This window comes from Rhagoletis zephyria, unplaced genomic scaffold (assembly GCF_001687245.7).
Source record: "Rhagoletis zephyria isolate East Lansing unplaced genomic scaffold, Rhagoletis_zephyria_1.1 Rzeph_scaffold_11166, whole genome shotgun sequence".
Classification (NCBI taxonomy): domain Eukaryota; kingdom Metazoa; phylum Arthropoda; class Insecta; order Diptera; family Tephritidae; genus Rhagoletis; species Rhagoletis zephyria.
In genome coordinates this window covers 1-12529 of record NW_016168243.1, presented here as the reverse complement: position 1 = coordinate 12529, position 12529 = coordinate 1, and the positions used below count along the sequence as shown (strand labels likewise).

General features: G+C 35.3%; 5 protein-coding genes across 8 annotated transcripts; 3 read left to right on the top strand and 2 right to left on the bottom strand.

Annotated features, from left to right (window-relative positions):
* Positions 1-12: 12 nt before the first annotated feature.
* Myt1 (protein kinase, membrane associated tyrosine/threonine 1) lies at positions 13-5675 on the bottom strand. Of its 4 annotated transcripts, none has more exons than XM_017633135.1 (6): positions 5118-5675; positions 1802-2562; positions 1525-1723; positions 1309-1454; positions 843-1237; positions 13-780 (listed from the first exon to the last, which is right to left on the bottom strand). In XM_017633135.1, exons 2-6 carry the CDS (start codon positions 2546-2548, stop codon positions 591-593), a joined length of 1677 nt encoding a protein of 558 aa, XP_017488624.1. In that variant the 5' UTR covers positions 2549-2562; positions 5118-5675; the 3' UTR covers positions 13-590. The 4 variants fall into 4 exon arrangements, with proteins under 4 accessions (XP_017488624.1, XP_017488621.1, XP_017488620.1 ...); XM_017633132.1 differs by lacking the exon at positions 5118-5675 and adding an exon at positions 2619-2749; XM_017633131.1 differs by lacking the exon at positions 5118-5675 and adding an exon at positions 2699-2736.
* scf (Calumenin B scf) lies at positions 3358-4652 on the top strand. The gene has a single exon (XM_017633136.1). It carries the CDS (start codon positions 3551-3553, stop codon positions 4556-4558), a length of 1008 nt encoding a protein of 335 aa, XP_017488625.1. The 5' UTR covers positions 3358-3550; the 3' UTR covers positions 4559-4652.
* A 533-nt stretch (positions 5676-6208) lies between the features above and the next one.
* Positions 6209-8965, bottom strand: Rac1 (ras-related protein Rac1). Its single transcript, XM_017633130.1, has 2 exons — positions 8822-8965; positions 6209-8337 (listed from the first exon to the last, which is right to left on the bottom strand). The coding sequence occupies exon 2, from the start codon at positions 8276-8278 to the stop codon at positions 7700-7702; it is 579 nt and encodes a 192-aa protein (XP_017488619.1). The 5' UTR covers positions 8279-8337; positions 8822-8965; the 3' UTR covers positions 6209-7699.
* A 452-nt stretch (positions 8966-9417) lies between these two features.
* Use1 (Vesicle transport protein Use1) lies at positions 9418-10545 on the top strand. The gene is made up of 5 exons (XM_017633128.1): positions 9418-9555; positions 9622-9767; positions 9833-10041; positions 10097-10376; positions 10437-10545. The coding sequence occupies exons 2-5, from the start codon at positions 9625-9627 to the stop codon at positions 10483-10485; spliced, it is 681 nt and encodes a 226-aa protein (XP_017488617.1). The 5' UTR covers positions 9418-9555; positions 9622-9624; the 3' UTR covers positions 10486-10545.
* A 156-nt stretch (positions 10546-10701) lies between these two features.
* On the top strand, positions 10702-11889 carry LOC108376876 (60S ribosomal protein L18). Its single transcript, XM_017633129.1, has 3 exons — positions 10702-10808; positions 10959-11045; positions 11248-11889. The coding sequence occupies exons 1-3, from the start codon at positions 10806-10808 to the stop codon at positions 11722-11724; spliced, it is 567 nt and encodes a 188-aa protein (XP_017488618.1). The 5' UTR covers positions 10702-10805; the 3' UTR covers positions 11725-11889.
* The last annotated feature ends 640 nt before the right edge of the window (positions 11890-12529 follow it).

Genomic DNA, 12529 nt, shown 5'->3' with positions numbered 1-12529 from the left:
AGTTTTGCAAATGCAAAAAAAAACTAACAGATTTTCTTTTTCTCCGACTATCCACGTTTTATAAAAATTAACAAAATATGCATTGTGCATTACGTACATAAAAAATGTATATATATGTATGAATGTATGTTAGTATGAGTGTATATAGTGCATTTTTTTAACATATCACATATGTATCGCCAAAAACTTAATTACAATCCTACCAGGCTATAACCACATTAACGTTTATATGAATAATCAAATTCGGAAGATAAAAAAAAAAACACAAATACAACGCTATCGAATAAATTTCAAATTAGTATTTTTTGAGCAATAGTAGATAGTAATTATTCATAACCTCCTTGTATGGTTTTTTTCATAATTCAGCTTACAACTAACGTAATAGAGCATACGTTTTTATATTTTCGTAGAATATGTATGCGATTATAATTACAATATGCAATAATCTTGAAAATCTATATTTATTTTATATGCTACACTTCTATAGGATGAAATGATATGCCAAAAGGCCTGCTAAATTGGCATAAATTTTCAATTGCGACCAATGAGGATTTTTATGTATCTGGTTGCGCAGTCTAATAACATTTTGATCAATCTTCGATTTTAGTAAAGAGTTTCTTTCGGCACTCTTGCAGGCTTGATTTATCTAACGACACAAACCCCAGCGAGTTTTGTTCTAAATCCTCCAAATTAAGAAAGCTATTCGGTCCACTTAATATTGTTGGCGAAGATCGTACATCATTCAGATTTTCAATACCACCACAGTCATTTTCTACCGCTCTGTAAGAAAAAATAAATTAATTATTACTGACACTACTTTTACACAGTCGCAGATTATTTACTGAAAACTGATCTTGGTTAGATCTTTTCGTGAACGGAAACTGTGATTATTGTGATTTACAGGTGTTGAGTTCACTATTTTATTAGTCGCCGCAAATGTTATAGGTGTACTTTGTTGCGATAAATTAACACAATTCTCTCCACTCAAGAATTCGATGGGAGTATTTCGTGTGTTTCCTCCAGTAGGAGTTGATGCTATTAAACGCATAGAGATCTTCGGCGGGCGTTTATCTTTAATTTGTTGTGGCATAGGATATCCCAATTTTTTGCGTTCATTGCCTACAGAATCACGGTGTATATAAGTAGCGAAAACAGATGTGACGAAATTAAAAATTATTTGCTTCAAATTACAAAGCTTAGACCAAGCAGCTCTGCGTGATCGCCTTATCGTTTGCTTCTGCAAGAAATGTATTGTCAAATGACTGTGTGAAAAATATTAAGGTATATAAATATGAATATTATATTCACCATCATTATCACCAACTTCCAACGATTCCTACGCTCCATTAAGCTAACTAATTTTTTGTTGCTTAAAATATCATCGACTGTGGGTCGGTAGTCAGGATCCGGTGACATCATTTGCCTGATAAGGGTTTCCAGTTCTGGTGATATTGCTGGGTATGAGATTCGGTAATATGAAATAAAAACCTTATACATTTGTAATTATTCGACTGTTTTGCATACATTTCATAAAATCCTGTGGTAAAACTCCACTACGTAGCTGTTGCCACAGTGGTCCATTGTATGGTAACTCCAAGTAACAAGATAACTCAAGCATAGCTACACCCAAACTAAAAATATCCGCTGCTTTAGAAAACTTGCCCTGCAAAATTTCGGGCGCCATGTAACGAGAATCACCTTCAGTGGCTTGCTGACGGTTCGCCTATTAATAATATTAAATTAATTTCAATTAAAAATAAACTTAAACAAGTATATGAATAAAAATTTATTTTATACTCACTCTATCTACATCAATAACCAAACCGAAGTCGGCCAATTTACAACTGTCATCATCGCCTACTAGGACGTTATCTAACTTTATATCTAAATGTATAAGATTGCGGTCATGAAGGCTTTTTAATGCAAGCGCCAAATCCAAGAGAATATTCCAAATTTTTTCTTCAGGTATATGTCGATGTCGTACTAGGTACCTGTCTAAGCTTTCTCGACACAGTTCCATTTGCATAAACAAGCGTTCGTTTTGTTCCCACGCGCGATAGAATTGCACAAAATTAGCATGACCAGAGAATTGCTCATAACGACGCACTTCCTCTAGCCGCTCCTGGCGGTAATGTTCGCTACGATATAACTCCTTTGACATTTTCACCGCATACATGCGACCATCTTCGTTTGAACGCACTTTGAAGACTTCACCAAATGAACCTTCGCCAATTTTCGCCAAACAAGTGAAACATTGTTCAAAATATGTTTCATTCATTGAGGCATCATAAGAGCCGCTTAACGCATTGGTGTCCAATTCAGGAAGTGCATTGCCATTGCCATCGGATTCGCCACGGAATGAAATCGCATGCGCGGTTGTGGACATAGACGCGGACATATAGCTACGATTCGCCAACCTCAATTTTGGAGGACGAAGTCGATATTCCTGTAGTCCGTGGCCCTGCTTGTGTGAATGTTGAAATGTTACTTCAGCGCGAATATCCGGCACTGGTAGTAGAGGGAGTGGAAGCGCAGATTCGGTCGTCATATTCACGCAAATTACTGCAAAGAAAGTTGAAATTATTAACCAAAAATGTGTGGCGAAGGTGTGTACCTACGAACAGGCTAATTTATTTTAACTTAAACGTTTCTTTATGTTAATAGAGTATCTACACCGGTGCAATGAATCATAACTTACTTTTTAATACTTATTTTATAGTTTTTCTCTAAATAAAACACGAAAAAATACTAAAGAAAATAGATTTTCCACATGAAGAGCCGCAATAACAAAAGCAAAAACGCCGTTTTGAAAATTGAAAAAAATTGAGAAGGTTGCACACAATTCAGCTTTGTGTAATGTTAAAAACGATAAAGGGAAATTAATAAAAGAGTTGCCTACAACCATTTCTACTCGAAGTCTAAGTTTGTTATGCAGCGTTTTTGCTGCATTTAAAATGCAACATTTAGCACTTTCGAACATATGTTTTCGAAGAGCGTTCATGCTATCGCATTTAGCAAATGTACATTTACGGGAGTTCGAAATCGTATGCTTTTGACAAACAGCCGTGTTCCAGTCGCTTATTCAGATCCGTATCTATTACGATAAATTCTCACGGAAAAGATAATGTCCAAAAATCCCTACTGAAAAGGAAAAAAAATTCTAAACCGAAAATTCAATACAAAAACTTGAATTATTTTAACCATAACCAAACATTTGTTTGTNTAATTTTATTCATGCATACAATTTTCTTGAAAACCAAAATGTTTTGATACTCTCTTTAAAAAAAAAAGCCGTTCCCCGTTAATTATAAGAAAAATAAACAAATTGTCGAAATGGGAGATTTTTAAAAACAAGCTACACTGTTCGCAAAGTACACGTATCCGCTGTCAATTGATTGAAAAGCAAAACAATTATAAACATCTTGCACTATTCTCGTAAAGTTTGTTGAATGCAATAGTTTAAATCGCGCAGTGGACCGCTAATTAGTTATTGTATAAATCAGGCCTGTACATTCACTCAAAAGAGGAAGATTTTTTTTTTGTTGTAAAAATGCCGGTCTTCCGCTTATCGTTTTTGTTCTTTATTCTACTAAGCATATTCTTTCTATCCCATGCAATTCCAAAACCGGATGATGACCAAATAGATGATAGTGATGATACACTGCACAGTCCGTTGGACCATGATTCAGATGGCGATAAGCATTTCGAAGGAGGTCACCACAACAAACAGTACGACCACGAAGCTTTCTTGGGCGAAGATGAGGCAAAATCATTCGATCAGCTGCCACCGGAAGAGAGTAAACGTCGCTTGGGACTTATCGTCGATCGCATCGATGAGGATAAAGATGGTTTCGTAACACTTTCGGAGCTTAAGCGTTGGATAGAATATACACAACGTCGTTACATTGATGAAGATGTCGGCCGGATGTGGAAGATGCATAATCCTGATGGCAATAAAACTATCAGTTGGGAGGCGTACCGTGAAAATGTTTATGGATTTTTGGACACAATGAACAAAGAGGAAATCGAAAATGATGAACATAATATGTCTTTTAAACGTTTGCAAAAACGTGATCGCCGTCGTTGGGGTGTCGCTGACCTAGATTTGGATGATCAACTGACACGTGAAGAGTTTACCGCTTTCTTGCACCCGGAAGATCATCCAACTATGAAAGACATAGTATTAACCGAAACAATTGAAGACATTGATAGCGATAATGATGGTAAAATTTCTGTGGATGAATACATTGCGGACATGTACCGAAATTCAGAACCAAATGACGAAGAACCAGAATGGGTTAAAAGTGAGCGCGAAGGTTTCAGCAAATTTAGAGATTTAAATGGTGATGGATTCCTTGATCGCGAGGAAGTGCGCGCTTGGATAGTGCCGAAAGATTTCGATCATGCCGAAAGTGAAGCCAAGCATTTAGTATTCGAAGCGGATAATGATGGCGATGAGAAACTGACGAAAGATGAAGTCCTACAAAAATATGATGTATTCGTTGGCTCACAAGCGACAGATTTTGGCGAAGCGCTGGCGCGTCATGACGAGTTTTAGATAAAATAATTAAAAAATTACAATAATGCCGCAAGAACACAAACTAAAATGCATAAATACTAATATGCAGAATCTCTGTCTCGAATTGAAAGAACAAGTTATAACCAAATAGTTATATTTGATGTAGTACTAAAATAAGTTAATACATAATCGTTCACTTGCCTTTCTTAATTTTTAATAATTCTAACATAAACTACGTAAAACTTCGGAATATGCGGCGTTGTAGCGGCAGTTTCAGAAATTTAGTAGACGAAATTAGCTTCGCTACTACATGTTACTTATGTGTGCCAAAAAAACTCATTAGATGTATGTATAATAATTTCTACTAATCTTTTCTATATTTGATATGTACCATTAAACTCATTGTAGAGCCACACATGTGTGTATGTACATAATATATTATGTATGTACATATTATGTATGTCATTACATATAAAACTGTTACCGTACATGTAGCGATTATTAAAAAATCGAATGAGTGCAATGTTTAAAATTACCAAAATTGTTGAATACAATGCACTTGTAATAAAAGTCAGAAATATATGTAAATTGTAATCACTTGTTTGATTCGACGCATAGCTTTGCGACTATCAATCGCTATCTATCCCTTTACTTTGTTCCTCATAGGTCAGCAACTTTCTTGGTCTGTGTCGCTTCCTATATTCTGAAAAATATCATTTTTAATTCTTCCATACACATATATGTACATATATACATTTGTACATAAATTTATGAAATATGGCCACGCATACAGTTCCAGAACAATCAACCAGTCCAACGCGATGGGCTCTGTGGCATTGAGATAAGCGAATGTGTCTCAAATTATTTAGCATTCGAAGGCATGTATGTTGGTATGTATGTACAATGTACATACATATGCATGTGTTTATATGATCTTATAAGTTTTGGCACATATACCGTGTACAAATCTTATAATTGTATATTAAATTGGACTGCAGCATTAAAACAATGATGGAATCACAGTAAAATAAGAAGGCGTTTCTTTTTTGTTCACAAACGCATATGAATGTTTGCATCCAAATGAACGAAAGTACATATGTGTATGCACATGAGTATGTATATAGATTTTATGCATCCACTCTATCGGGTGTGCAATGTGTAGNCATATGCATGGACATGAGTATGTATGTATATAGATTTTATGCATCCACTCTATCGGGTGTGCAATGTGTAGAAGGTATCTACTTACATATGTACACTGTACACCATAAGCATACATTTTTATTAAATTTTTTGTTTACTTATCACTACGTAAAAGTTATTTTTAGATTTTCAACTTGCATGAATTGGTTTGTATTGAATGAGTTTGCGGAGACATCTGTTCAGCCGATCTTGTTGATATTGGATGTAACATGTCACATGATTTAAGCTGTTACCTGATTTCCAACAGAATGTTATATAAATAGAAAGTGAATTATAAACGCCACTTATTGAGGAGAACAAATAGGGATATGCAGAAATTTAAATGACATAGGAATATGCTATACTAAAATTTTACGCAGATATTTCGTAGTTTAGAAGAATGTCCAGTATTCATAATTGCAACTACCGCTTCTTTTATTAACTTTGCTTACTATGTATTTGTTATTTTTGAAAATATACATATGTATGTAAATTAAACATAGTTCCTCGTTTCTTTGCAAATTACTTTATTATTATTTTTTCAGAGACACACATTCAGTTAGTTCCTATTAATTCCATCAATATGTAATGAAATTAATGTCAATTAATCCTTTGGAGTAGTCATAAAAAGTATATCTGCATGAATGGAGCTTTTGTGAACATGAATGTATGGTTCGTACATACTTAAAATTATGTCCATACTATATCCAATACATATCTATTGTGCCTTTAGTACATGTAAAGAAATTATTATTTAAACGTATGTATTACAAATCGTACTTTAACAAGGAAATTTAGTCACTTGTGATTTTTTAGATTTTCGCTTAGCATTGCATGATTTTTAGGTAATCTTACAATTACAATACGTTATACATACAATTTGCAAACATTTAATTATGTAGTTTTGTATTACGTATGTATGTATGTATGGATGTGTGTATGGCAATTTTATTAATGAATTTCGATGGCGTTTTCTTGTCTACAAAAAGTGTTGTCTTCTCAATGCCCTCTTCTTACTGTTTGTGCCAAGTGCGCAATGAGAAGGTAACATTTTTCGATAGAAAGGGAAACGCCAATAGTTAATTTTTGGTAAGATGGCTAACATTTGGTTTACAGCAACTACAAGTAGATAATATTTTGCATTCCTATCTTCTATATGAACTGTTCGAACACGATTCTACGTTCAATTTAATTGAATATTAAGTTTTTTTTTTGTTTGAATCATTTTCCACTCAATTGCAATTTGCTTTGATTTTGAATGTGGTTTAGTTATTTTAATAATAAAAAAGCACTTTTTTATTTATGATGTTATAATTGGTTGCATCGTTTATAGCCATTATTTTAATTTTTAAATAGACATCAAAACTTTTAGTTTTAAATTAATGCACAATGGAACATTTACAAGAAAACATAATGTAATTATATCAATTCATTAAACAATTTAAGTTGTACATAATTAGCCAAAGTATGTATGTATGTGCGTACATTGCTATTGTTGTCAATAGTACTCAATGCGCTTGGCTATTCAACTCGCATATGTAAATATAGGGCAGAGTGAAATTAATGCAATTAGTCATTCCCGCTGATAGTGTAGCGTTGCAAATGTAGATATACATAGATACATATGGAGTAAGGTGTAAAATAAATGGTACCAACTTGAATTGTTATACAAGAACAATTAACTGTGAATCTTTCTCTAGATTAGCGTAGAAATTTCATAGACGATAATGACATGACTACATTTAACATCAAATATGATTCCTATGATTATTTTTCGCTATCGACTAACCACAGCATTTTCGAGTGCGTCGTATAGAAAGTTATTTTAGTTATTTTCAAACGATTTTTTATTTTTCTGGTTAGTTTTGATTTCTCTCTTCGGTTCCGATTTTATTGTTTGCAAGCGATGGGCGTTTTCCCGTTTAGGCTTTAATTGTATTGCCTTCCGCTTGGATCGTGACGCCTACTTGTTGACGCACGGCTTGAACTAGCGGCAAATTAGAGTAACGTACATTTACGTTTAGACTTGGGCTGCAGCACTGGACAAAGAACGGAGCGTATGGCTTCATCGAATACTGTCTTCAGACCTTTTTGCGTAAGTGCCGAGCACTCCAAGTACTTAACAGCACCAATTTCTTTAGCCATAGACAATCCTTGTGGATAAGTTATTGGAGCTAATTTCTTGTCTCGTAGCTTTTCGATCGTATTTTTATCATCACGCAAATCCAATTTCGTTCCGACTAATATGATGGGCGTGTTTGGACAATGATGACGCACTTCTGGATACCACTTGGCGCGTACATTCTCAAATGACGCTGGATTCACCAACGAAAAGCAGATAAGGAATACATCCGTTTGCGGGTACGATAACGGGCGTAGGCGATCATAGTCCTCTTGTCCGGCTGTATCCCATAGGCCGAGATTAATGGGCTTCGCATCAACCATAACATTTGCGGAATAATTGTCGAACACAGTAGGTATATACTCGCCGGGAAAGGCATTCGTTGTGTAGCTGATAAGCAAGCAGGTCTTACCAACTGCACCATCGCCTACCACGACGCACTTAATCGCTTGCATGTTGATAGTGGCGGCGTACTAAAGATTACTATACCACTTGAAATCGATCTGTAAATAAGCTGCACGGGACGAACAAGCTATATATATATATATCTAAATGCTATTTTATGTGCGAATTATTTATCTTTTCAACAAACACTTAACTATTTGCTGTAAATTTTCCTCTTTGTGGTGCGATTGTGCGTTTTGTTCACTTTTCCGCAAATTTTCCTCCAATTANACTATACCACTTGAAATCGATCTGTATATAAGCTGCACGGGACGAACAAGCTATATATATATGTATATCTAAATGCTATTTTATGTGCGAATTATTTATCTTTTCAACAAACACTTAACTATTTGCTGTAAATTTTCCTCTTTGTGGTGCGATTGTGCGTTTTGTTCACTTTTCCGCAAATTTTCCTCCAATTATGAGTTTATGTAGTGAAGTATGCGTTCAGTCAAGGCGAATTTATATAAGGTGGTGTTGTTTCATCAGCTGTGAGAAGCGTTTGATTGTCAAAATTTTAAATTTCGTTCGTGAGTGAGTGAANACTTAACTATTTGCTGTAAATTTTCCTCTTTGTGGTGCGATTGTGCGTTTTGTTCACTTTTCCGCAAATTTTCCTCCAATTACGAGTTTATGTAGTGAAGTATGCGTTCAGTAATGCATTCTGCCCAAAGGTGTGTTCAGCGTGACAAGTATTTAGCTGTCAGTAGACGGTAATNGTTCAGTAATGCATTCTGTCCAAAGGTGTGTTCAGCGTGACAAGTATTTAGCTGTCAGTAGACGGTAATAAAAGAAAGCATCAAAATATCGGAAATATTAACCATTTCAAATTTTGTTTAGTTTCAATCCCATCCATGGTATAATTTCTCCAAGACCGATATTTACATAATATTTGATTTCTTTAAATTATATCGAATTAAAGTTGTTTAAAAATTGTTCCAAAGAAATTGTAAACAAAGTTCGCAACAAAATGAAATGAGCTGAAATCCTATCCCTCCATCCCTCAATCCTATCCATGATATAATCTCACCATGACCGATATTTAGAAGATACTTAATTTCTTTAAATTATATCGAATTAAAGTTGTTTAAAAATTGTTGCAAAGAAATTGTAAATAAAGTTCGCATCAAAATGAAAAGAGCTGAAACCCTGTCTGAGGCACGTGTTTTCACCCTGTACCTCCGGTATTGCATTTCGCATTCCAAAGAATTTAAAATCAGAACTTCTATTGATTGGGTGGCAGCACCGCAAACAGCTGAAGAGCGAATGAACCATAAAGCAACGGGTGGATTAGCCAATCTAATTGCTACGTTTCGTTTTGCTATTTATTGTTTATACGTGTTTTTTGCAGAATATGGCTACTAAACTAAACGTAAATATTAGAACTCTTCTGACCAATTGCGAGGAGCTAGCTAAAGATGAAGCCAACTACTGGAGGCTTAAAAAGTTCATAAAATCACTGGACACTATGATAGAAGAACTTAAGGGATGCGACGAGTCAGTACCCTGTTCGTGTGTTCATGCGTACCAGAAGTTTATTTTTGTTTTACATTTATTTATAGCATCGGTAGTAATCTGAAAGTACCAGACTACACAAAACGACTTAATGATCTCAAAGCCCTTACCAACTATATAGACAGCCCACCGCCAGTTAAGAGCTTGCGTTCAAAGCTACGCCCGGCATATGAAATTGGTGATGATGCCCTGAAAGAAGTGCAGCAACTACAAAGCTCCAAACACCATGCAGATTTAAGAAAGGATTTATTGGGAGGTATGGATTGTATTGTAAATGTTAGAAGGTTTTTTCTAATAATACCTTTATGTAGACGATACACTGCGCCGACGTAAACCGGATGATAGTGCAACCAGCGCGGAAAATATGGGCGAAGCCGTTAAATATTATAGCGAGGCACAAGAAAAAATTACCGAGCATATGCTTTCGCTTACGCGGAATTTAAAGGAGCAGACCGAGACCGCAAATCGGATAATTAAAAGGGATACTGAAATCGTGTCAAAGTCTACAAATATGGCCGATCGCAATATTAATTCCTTAAATAAAGAAACAGAAAAATTAGAGGAACACTCTCGCAACCGCTGTATTTGTTGGTATGTAAAAAAACAACAAGATTTATCATTCATTAACTCCAGTTGTTTTTATAATTTCAGGAATGGTATTGTTTATGAAAATTATGAAAAAGAGGAAAGTTTAAACTGAAAGTTTAAAAGTACTTGCGAATAAATATCTACAATTTTTTATATTTCATAAATAGCAAAACAAAATGATGTTAAACAATATGATATCAAATATTTGCAAATTTAATTTTAAAAACTATTTGTAAATTTAAAGTTTTTGAATAAACATTCCCAAACAAATTTCCTTAAAATCTACGTATTCGCAGAGTTGCATGCCGATGAGAACACTTGTAATATATTTTAGTGCTCGCGAAACAAGTCTATTCAAATGTCAAGTTGACAACTGTCATTGATCAAGCAGTATTGCCAATTACACGTCTCTTTCTTTTTCCGGTCGCCAGAATGGTAAGACCTGAAGAAATGTTATTCCATATAAATTAATTTCGAAACATCAGTGAATAATCTCAATTTTCATCAATATTCGCTATGCTAGAAAGTTGTGAAACACAATAGTGAACCAATTGTAATGAATATCTTTTTCTACAACCATTTCAGGGTATTGATATCAGCCATAAATACGATCGCAAAGTTCGCAGAACTGAGCCTAAATCTCAGGATGTTTACTTGCGTCTTCTTGTCAAGGTAAGTGGTTTCCAATTGGTAGACAGGAACAATATTGTGCCGTGTGAAAATGCAAATGTTGTTTGAGGTGTCCGAAATTATTAGCAGCTAACATTTCTCTGGCTTGTACAATATTTTAGTGCGTCGTCAATCTTGTCTACCGCTTGTATGTGCTAATGTGTGTTTTATTATTATTAATTGCGTTTTTTTTTCTTTCTTACAGTTGTACCGCTTCCTACAGCGTCGTACCAACAAAAAGTTTAATCGCATCGTCTTGAAGCGTCTGTTCATGAGCAAAACTAACCGCCCGCCAATGTCTTTGCAGCGTGTCAGCCGTTTCTTCAAGACAGCCGCTCAACCAGAAGCCACAGTTGTTGTTGTCGGTAGCATTACCAATGACATTCGTCTGTTGAAAGTACCCAAGATGACTGTTTGCGCTTTACATGTTACACAGACAGCTCGCGAGCGCATCATCAAGGCTGGTGGCAAAGTGTTGACTTTCGATCAATTGGCACTTAAATCGCCTACTGGCAAAAATACCTTATTGTTGCAGGGAAAACGTACTGCACGAACAGCCTGCAAGCACTTCGGCAAGGCGCCTGGTGTGCCACATTCGCACACCCGCCCATACGTGCGATCAAAGGGTCGCAAATTTGAACGTGCTCGTGGTCGTCGTTCCAGCTGCGGTTACAAGAAGTAAACACTCAAGCTTAGTACGTTTATGCGTTTGTAATATTATATTGTGGGTAATCACGAATTTCGTATTTGTGACTATTGATTTTTGCTGCATAGTGCACGACAGCCGCACAACATGTTTATGCAAATAAAAGATGCAATTACTTATAATTTTTTCCAAAGTACAAAATGCGTGTAGTGTTCTTCTTATATGTTACTAGTTTAGTTACTTCTACCTTATTGATAGAAAGTTTACTAAAAAATTTCTAAATTCTTGAGTGAAACTGCAATCTGCGACAAATATTTCCAGTACATAATGGGTTGTTGCAATTAGTCTTCAACGTAGTAAAATAATGCGCTCTAGAAGGGTTTTCTATGTTCTTTGGTATGATCTTTATTAATACATTTAGATCCGATTTGCATGTTTAGCATTCCCAGTGATGTTCATGATTCCATTTTCAAGTTACGATGGTCGGCTCTGCGGCACCAGATGAAGCACACCCCCAAACATTAAATGATTTGGGCAATTATATTACATATTGGAAATTATATTACAGACGGCAACTGGCAATTGAAACCTGGCAACTGAATTTTTGTGGTTGACGCGGAAATTTTGATTGTAAAAATTTAGTTCTTTTTAAACGGTTTCGCGGTTTATTTACAATCAAATCTTGGTTGGTGGTACCTGAAACTTCGAATATCATCAAATTTGTAGCCCATCGGCAACCCAACTGAGGTTGCGTTGCTATCCATAATCGACCCTTTATCTTGCTGGAATTGTTCTATTGAAGGCAATTGAAACACTGAAATACTGCAATAGATATATATAT

What these genes read in the sequence shown, in the direction of transcription:
- Myt1 (XM_017633135.1), bottom strand. Translation starts at nt 2,548, where the DNA reads ATGACGACCGAATCTGCGCTTCCACTCCCTCTACTACCAGTGCCGGAT. An exon ending in ACCACAGGATTTTATGAAAT is followed by an intron (nt 1,455 to 1,524) that starts GTATGCAAAACA and finishes TCTCATACCCAG; the next exon opens with CAATATCACCAGAACTGGAA. An exon ending in GGAAGTTGGTGATAATGATG is followed by an intron (nt 1,238 to 1,308) that starts GTGAATATAATA and finishes CATTTCTTGCAG; the next exon opens with AAGCAAACGATAAGGCGATC.
- scf (XM_017633136.1), top strand. Translation starts at nt 3,551, where the DNA reads ATGCCGGTCTTCCGCTTATCGTTTTTGTTCTTTATTCTACTAAGCATA.
- Rac1 (XM_017633130.1), bottom strand. Translation starts at nt 8,278, where the DNA reads ATGCAAGCGATTAAGTGCGTCGTGGTAGGCGATGGTGCAGTTGGTAAG.
- Use1 (XM_017633128.1), top strand. Translation starts at nt 9,625, where the DNA reads ATGGCTACTAAACTAAACGTAAATATTAGAACTCTTCTGACCAATTGC. An exon ending in AAGAAAGGATTTATTGGGAG is followed by an intron (nt 10,042 to 10,096) that starts GTATGGATTGTA and finishes ACCTTTATGTAG; the next exon opens with ACGATACACTGCGCCGACGT. An exon ending in CGCAACCGCTGTATTTGTTG is followed by an intron (nt 10,377 to 10,436) that starts GTATGTAAAAAA and finishes TTATAATTTCAG; the next exon opens with GAATGGTATTGTTTATGAAA.
- LOC108376876 (XM_017633129.1), top strand. An exon ending in ACTTGCGTCTTCTTGTCAAG is followed by an intron (nt 11,046 to 11,247) that starts GTAAGTGGTTTC and finishes TCTTTCTTACAG; the next exon opens with TTGTACCGCTTCCTACAGCG.